The sequence below is a fragment of the Rosa chinensis genome, chromosome 7 (assembly GCF_002994745.2).
Source record: "Rosa chinensis cultivar Old Blush chromosome 7, RchiOBHm-V2, whole genome shotgun sequence".
Taxonomy (NCBI): domain Eukaryota; kingdom Viridiplantae; phylum Streptophyta; class Magnoliopsida; order Rosales; family Rosaceae; genus Rosa; species Rosa chinensis.
In genome coordinates, this window is record NC_037094.1 from 65,096,573 (window position 1) to 65,104,052 (window position 7,480).

At 33.5% G+C, this 7,480-nt stretch overlaps 1 protein-coding gene across 1 annotated transcript; it reads right to left on the reverse strand.

Annotated features, from left to right (window-relative positions):
- Positions 1–4,085: 4,085 nt before the first annotated feature.
- Positions 4,086–7,170, reverse strand: LOC112179311 (probable trehalose-phosphate phosphatase D). The gene is made up of 12 exons (XM_024317698.2): positions 6,934–7,170; positions 6,483–6,836; positions 6,231–6,371; positions 6,026–6,097; positions 5,783–5,875; positions 5,615–5,671; positions 5,410–5,511; positions 5,201–5,278; positions 4,859–4,928; positions 4,589–4,659; positions 4,414–4,506; positions 4,086–4,290 (listed from the first exon to the last, which is right to left on the reverse strand). Exons 2-12 carry the CDS (start codon positions 6,804–6,806, stop codon positions 4,219–4,221), a joined length of 1,173 nt encoding a protein of 390 aa, XP_024173466.1. The 5' UTR covers positions 6,807–6,836; positions 6,934–7,170; the 3' UTR covers positions 4,086–4,218.
- Between the last annotated feature and the right edge of the window lie 310 nt (positions 7,171–7,480).

Genomic DNA, 7,480 nt, shown 5'->3' on the forward strand with positions numbered 1-7,480 from the left:
AAGTCTTTATATGTGTGTGTGTGTGTGTGTGTGTGTGTGGGTAAAGCTATGGTATGTTAACATTTCTCATACAACAACTATTTTTATCTCTTTAAGGACTCATGTTACCACTTTGAGGACTAATATTACTATTTTGAAGACTCATATGGTAAACTAAGAAAATTTGTCACTTTAAAGACTCACATTACCACTTTGAGGACTAATATTACTATTTTGAGGACTCATGTGGCAACTAAGAAAATTTATCACTTTAAGGACTCATGTTACTACTTTAAGGACTAATATTACTATTTTAAGGCAATTGTATGCATGTCATATATTAACACATCGTAGAATTTTTCATATATAAATATATATATATTTTCAACAATATATTAAAAAAAATTTAGCATGTGTTAACCCTTACAGTTTACTATGTTAAAAACAGTTGAATCTTTATCTAACAGAGAGAATCATCAGAAGTGCCTTGTTAATCGATACAGCCAATTAGTTCTTGTAATCATTATGCAAAATCTGTTTTATATTGCTGATTGTGATATCTGTATATTATAGCAAAGGTGCACGCCCTTTGTACATGATTTGTAAAGCAAAGTAATTAAGCTTATACAAGAATCAGTTTTCACGAGTTAGGGGTTTTTTTTTTTTTTTCCTTAAGAATATTAGGTCTAGATGCATATTCCTTTCTAACACAATCATGCATGGCCTTGATGAGTGAAGACAAAATGATTAACGAAGATGGGAAAAGAGCCAATAGAATGGTATAAACAAAACCATTGGGTTCTGGTTTAAAGGAATAAAAATGTGCGTGATTCCTTGTTGTCAAATTAAGAAGAACTTATCAACTTAATGAGTTAGTGGTAGCCACTATATAGATGATGATTGAATATATACCTTCTAAATGCAGGAAAGATTAGATGTCAATTTATTACTATAGCCGAGCAGTGAGTAACTCATCCCAAAAAGTAATACAGATTAATTTACAGAGACGTCATCCATATTGCATCAACTTGTATATATAGTTTGGTTAATATTTGTCGCAGCAACTCATGTATATTGCTATAGAAATATAGAATTCCTAGGGTTCTTAATTTACTTAAAAATAAATCACAAAGTCTACCTTAACTCAAGAAATGCTTGTGTTCTAGTGTTCACAAGAGCACAACTCTGCTTAACTATAGCTATTTGGGTATTTTGCCAACTGTACTTGCAGAGATGCTTCCCATTATTGAGGTTTAGGTTTCAACATATAGAGAGCTTTGGTCATATGAAACACTCACTTCAAGAATTGACAATGTGTTTTTTTGACTGCTGCATATAAATTAATTTTGAGGTGGGTATTATATAAATGAGAAATTAGCAACAGACCAATAGATTTGGAAGAGGATCAAAAAGCACTGCTTCCGATTCATATATAATAGGCAATTTGCAACAAACTTGATCTCCAAGCTCAGTTCTTGGATTCCCTAGTACATGCTAGACAGCTTTATATGGAAAATAATTAAAACACAAGTACCAGTTTAAAAGGTAGTAAAATTCTTTAGTAATAAAAAAATTAATGTAACTTCATCTATTCATATAGACTCTTTCACTCTCACTCTCAATTATTGGAATGAATCATTAGTAAGTAAATGTTGGTAAATAATTAGATTATGGCTAAAATGGTGATTGTGTAGAGTAGCTAGGGTCTAAATAATAGTGCCCTTGTAAAGAGACATGTCTTGATTGCCTAATACAATTTGAAGAAAAAGAAAAAGGCAAATGACTCAATATAGCTCGATCAAACTGTCGGGAAATAAGAAAAGGAAATTATTTGCCTTTTTCCACATGTGAAGAGGAATACTTACCCTAATCGTTAACGTAGCTATGGTGATGCATTTATTAGCATTTGGTAAATATAGCCTCTGATGAATCACTTTCAGGTGTATGAGATAATTATTAACTATAATTGGATGGCCTTACCATCTTCACTACACTTTTATTACATAGTAATACGGAAAATTCTATAATACATACTCATATGTCATATAAATATTTACAAATGTGACAATAAATTTGTTGTCAGAGTGGTAACATAAGTCATATTTTGTGTAATTTTAGTTCTATTAATCGTAATTACAAAATCTAAGACCTTGTTGCAAGTTTTTTAACAAATTTGTTGTCAATATTGTAATTTTAATAATTATATGTAAATAGTGTAAATGACTATGGTAACTTCATTCTCAATGTTTTAATTTTGATTCATATAAATTGTAATTTTTGTTGAAGTAAACGTAAAATAAGTGTATGATGAGCATCACAGTACCATAATTTATCTCATAGTACGTAATACATTACACGAGTGACAAAAATGAAGTTTTCTTCTACTTCTAATTAAAAGCCATTATCCTACTAAATCAATCCACCGATCAGACTCTAAATCTTTGCAAAGGCCTTTCCTTTGCTTAAATGTAATCATACTTTTCGGTTTTGTTATTATGAAAATCTTGTCTTTCATTATTACTTCAATCACAAGTAAAGCAAAAACAAGATGAGCCTACATTGCCTCTAAAGAAAAATAGCTAGAGCCAAGAAATTTGAATGACGAGAATAAAGGATCATAGAGAAAATAATCCCAAACTCCATATATAGATAATGCTAATGAGACTTGAGATCTAATGGTTCATTCCATGCATATAGCCGAGATACCCATCAAGTGATTAAATCGTTCTTCTGGTTCATCTCAAGATTTACTTGCACTTTTAGCTGATGAGGCTATTCAATCTGCTGCCCCTGAGAATATTGTTTTTCTTGTTGAGATTGTGATTAATGAACCTAGTGATGAGTTCTTATGTTGGAGGGGAATTAATGATGAAGCTACGAGGGTTACCTCATTCTAATATGCCGCGCGCTTCGGTCTTGGCATGGTATTATTCGAAGAAGAACAAGCGAGCTCATCTCCTAAACATAGTGTGTTGTCATTGTAAGTAAAACTTGCGATACAATTTTGTGTGTGCTTATATGAAGAAGTAGAGAACGGTGACAAAGCCTTCACAGTGATAGGTTTAAAAAATCTAACCTGAATCTCAGAATAAAAATTTAGAAGCATAGGGCTAACTTCACTAATTTTCTTTGAAGTTGATACCCAAAAGATGGAGCGCTCGTTCTATTAAACTAAACTCAATCTTTTACTTATGTGTGTCGAACTCTGTGGCTTATCTAGGAAATTTTTTTGTTGCTATGATTTCATGTATCTCTTTGCCGTTCTGAATTTGTTAGAGGAAGAAGAAATTTAGCTTTCATATCCTTTATATTTTCTTTTGTTTATTTTCTATTGCTAGAAAAAAGAAAAAGATAAATAATATGAAGAGTAACTTATTCATTTTGAGAAGTAGCAAGTAAAGCACTCTTTACTTGTTAGAATACATGTATTTGGTAAAGATTTCTGATATTATTTTAGAACATACTCTATATACTTATTGTAATAAGGGGTTTAGGTTCAATGTTCTCCCTCCTGTATTCAGCAGTTTCATTAATCAAGGCTTGAAGACAGCCGCACCACCTCTTTATTAAAAAAAAAAATTATCCATTTTGAAATATAACTCAACTGAACACTTTGATCATCCATGATTAATGTTTCTTGACTGTTCTTCTTTAGCCACATTATTGGTTTTAAAAGAGAACATTAATGGTTTATGTTTCTTTCTCATGAAAAATAAAGTCTATTACAAACTTCAGACTTAAACGTCTAGTTTCTAAACTCTCATTATTTTAAAATAAAACAATCACATTCTAACTTAAAAGTGGTCATTCAATACATCTTTTCACAAAAGCTAGTATCCATAAGGGTCGATATGGAAAAAATTGTTCACTCTTGTCTCCTAATATATATTTAGAATTTTAAAGTTTTGTTATTTCTTACAGTGGTTTTTCAGTTTATACGGAGTCACTAAGTGTACTCACACGTCATTCATCACAATTAGACAAATTTTATTGGCCATGCAACACAACCAATGCATACATTGTTTGAGTAAACAAAGAGCTCGATACAGCAAGAAAATGAGAGATTCCGAGAGAAACACAATTTTATATACAATTTCCAAAATTAATTAATTAGGGATCCAGTAGTTCAATTAATAATTAATTATTAACTTAACAAGGATATTACATAACACTTCAAGCCACCCCTAGGCCAAAGCTTTAGGGTGGAATCGATTAATTTCTTGTATATGCTTCCATCATCTACGAGTCTATTTTTCGTTGTTGCAACGTCAATCTTTTCCACTTCACTAAACGTCGCAAAAAGTCCTTGACCTATGGAAATATAAGAAAAAATTATACACATTAACATGTTAATTAAATTCACGACGAAATTAAATCTGAACGGATGCCAAATATTCCAAGTTGGGATTAAAAATAGTACTCTTGTGCACGTACCTCTGCTGGTTCTTGCAAGGAATAAGAAGCATTTGTTTCTTTTGGAACTTTAGAAACAAGAATTCCAAATCCTTGTCCTCTGTCGCTTAAAACCTGCAGGAATATATCATTTATACAGATGAAAATATGTTCAAAATAGAAGAATACATGAGGGCATATATCAATTTGATCATACCTTGAAAGCATCCTCATCTGTTCTATCATCTCCGATATAGACCGGTAATACTTCACTTGAGTTGGCATACCCTAGAGAAACAATTGTTCAACATTCCTAATTAGATAATAGTAGTAATATGTTTGATACTAAATAAGACAACAATGACAACCATTCACCTCTAGGCGTTTGAAAAAAATCGTTGATTGATACAAATTTCATTAGAAGATGATCGATTCAAAATTGTATCAAGGGAAATTAAGAAGGAGAAATGGACTACTCAAGACTCACCTAATGACTCTAGCAAGAATTCAAGTGCTTTGCCCTTGTCCCATTTGATAGTTGGCCTAATCTCTAAGACCTGTTCAGACCAATCAACACAGTTAGGCAGTAGCAACATACAAAATATTAATTTCCTGTGGCCAAGCAAAAATTCAATTAAGAATTTTTTCTTTTTCTTTTTTTTATTAGATAAACAACTCAAATGCTACAACTAGTCTTTCATGAGTCGAACTCACAACCTCCCACTTACGAAGGAGAGATTATGCCACTAGACCAAATGGTACTGGGCAGAACTTCTTTATCTTTCTCAAGAAAAAAAAAATTCTTTATCTAGATAATTTACTTAATTACCTTTCTCCCTTGAGTCAGCTTCAGCTTTGGATACTCATTTAGCACCAATCTAACTTGCTCTGCCAGAGCAGCCCAACTCTGGTAATCAAAACAATTAGAAAAGGAAAAAAAATGTAAATTATTGTATCCTCCACCAAATTATATGATCATCAAAAACATACCAAAACAAAAATATGGAAGATAAAAGAAAAGTGGGAATTGATGTTTACCTTCTCCTCAACACAACGGAAGTGTACAGATAAACAAAACTTATTATTTTCCACCCTAGCTCCTGAGATGGATTTGGTTTTCTCCACTAGAATTTTGCACACCTACAAAGAATTAAACAAATTAAATTAATTAGTCCTTCAAATAAATTTCTTTTATCATATTCTCTCTTTTGCTTGTTCTTAAAATGGATATGAGTGAACAAACCTCATCAATCATGGGTAAAAATTCATTGGCTGGTTGGAAGAGAACTGCTTGATTAGCCTGAGTAATTTAACAAGGAATATAAATTACTTGAAATCATTATAAATTAGACCAAAAGAGCAAGAATTTATGAAGAACTTTATATTATATTGGGACACTAGAGCCACTCACATTCTTGTACTCGTTACTTTTGGATGGTCCTCTAATGTCCATCCCATGGCTTCCTGCGTAATAAAGCTCTGATAATTTCACAAAGCTATAAACCTGCAAAGAAAAAAATAATAAAGAAACTGCATTAACTAATAAAACTTTCATGGTTTTATTCAAAAAAAAAAAAAAAACTTTCATGGTATATGGCGAAACGGTGTATTAGTAATATTTCTATTCATAGAAAATCAGAAAGCAAAATTGTACCTTGTCTCTGCACCTCCCACTAACTATGGCTGTAGGAAAATATCTAGCAACTGCCCTCACAGCTTTTCTCATCTGAACCAAAATGACCAAAGCAATTCAGAAGCTAAGGACAAAAGAGACTATGAATGATGAAGATGGTACATAAGTATTATATATGAAATATGGGTAGGATCAAATTAATACGAGTAAGAATTCAATAATAAACCTCATTGGACATGAATGCTCTGTCTGGGTCTTCAACAATGGGTGAAAGAGTACCATCGTAGTCAAGAAACATGATAATCTGCTTCCCCTTTGAAGCATTTGTGATCTGCTCAAACATGCTCATAGCTGATGGGTGACGAAGCTGTTCACAAAAGCATTTCATCAACACATACTAGCCAAATCAAATCATAGTCAAATTTAAGAAACAGAAGAACAGGTTTGAAACAAAGATGATACAAAGGCCAATGCTTACATTCCAAGAGTTTTCTTCATCCCCAGTTTGAGAAAGAGTGGAGAGGGCAGTGGTGGTGGATTTAACACGCGGCGGTGACGAAGCTCTCAATGAGTCCACCCAAGCATTGACTCGGGCAGCTCCACCACCAACACCACCAACCTCTGCAGTCTCAACCTTCAAGAGCTTAATACTCCTGGGAATGGTGAAATTACACCCGCCTCCTCCTCCTGATTCAATCATGGAATTCGCCACCGATGAAGAGAACACAGACTGATTCTTCATGGCAGCAACAGCCACAACCACGCCTTTGACATCGGAAATAAGCACATTTTGGTTGGTCATTTTTCTTTCCTTGAACAAGTTTTTCAAGCCCTGCATACATATATAAACAAAGCATGAATCCTTCACACTCTGGCTTCATTACAAAGCATAATAAGCAAAACCCATTTCGTCAAATCGCGTTCCATACCTCGAGACTTCAAAGAAAGAGAGAAATTAAGAGTAGGACTGCAAAGGGGTACAGAGAAAGAGAAACAGAGGAAAACAGAGAGATGGCAATGTGGGTTTTGAAACACAGTGAGGGGGATGGCTTTTAATAGGTACAAAACCTGGGAAAAGGTTGGAAAATCTCACGCACGCGCACTACTATCAACTCGCCACGAGTCAAACTCAAACTCGACTCAGACAAAGGCTCTGAGGGAAGAAAGGCTTGGCTTGTGTCAATTTATAACTGCGATTCAGAGGGGTCACTCACTAGCCGACGAAAAAATCACTCTTCGGGTCTGGCCGGGCTGTACTTCTCGGCCACAATATAAATAATAGAAAATTTGAGGGACCACTATTGTGACCCCACCAAAACACACACCCAATAATAACATACTTTCAAACCTTCTTGTCATTAGCCTATCAAACACAAAATCATAATGCTTAACAAAAGCTATAGTGCCACGAAAATTGACATTAACTCATGCCTAATTTTGAGCATAGTATAGGAATATTGAAAATTTAGATTTTAA

Coding starts and splice junctions, on each gene's coding strand:
- LOC112179311 (XM_024317698.2), bottom strand. CDS start 6,806: ATGACCAACCAAAATGTGCTTATTTCCGATGTCAAAGGCGTGGTTGTG. Junction 4,660..4,858: donor ATTCTTGCTAGAGTCATTAG/GTGAGTCTTGAG, acceptor TTGTTTCTCTAG/GGTATGCCAACTCAAGTGAA. Junction 4,291..4,413: donor CCTTGCAAGAACCAGCAGAG/GTACGTGCACAA, acceptor ATATTTCCATAG/GTCAAGGACTTTTTGCGACG.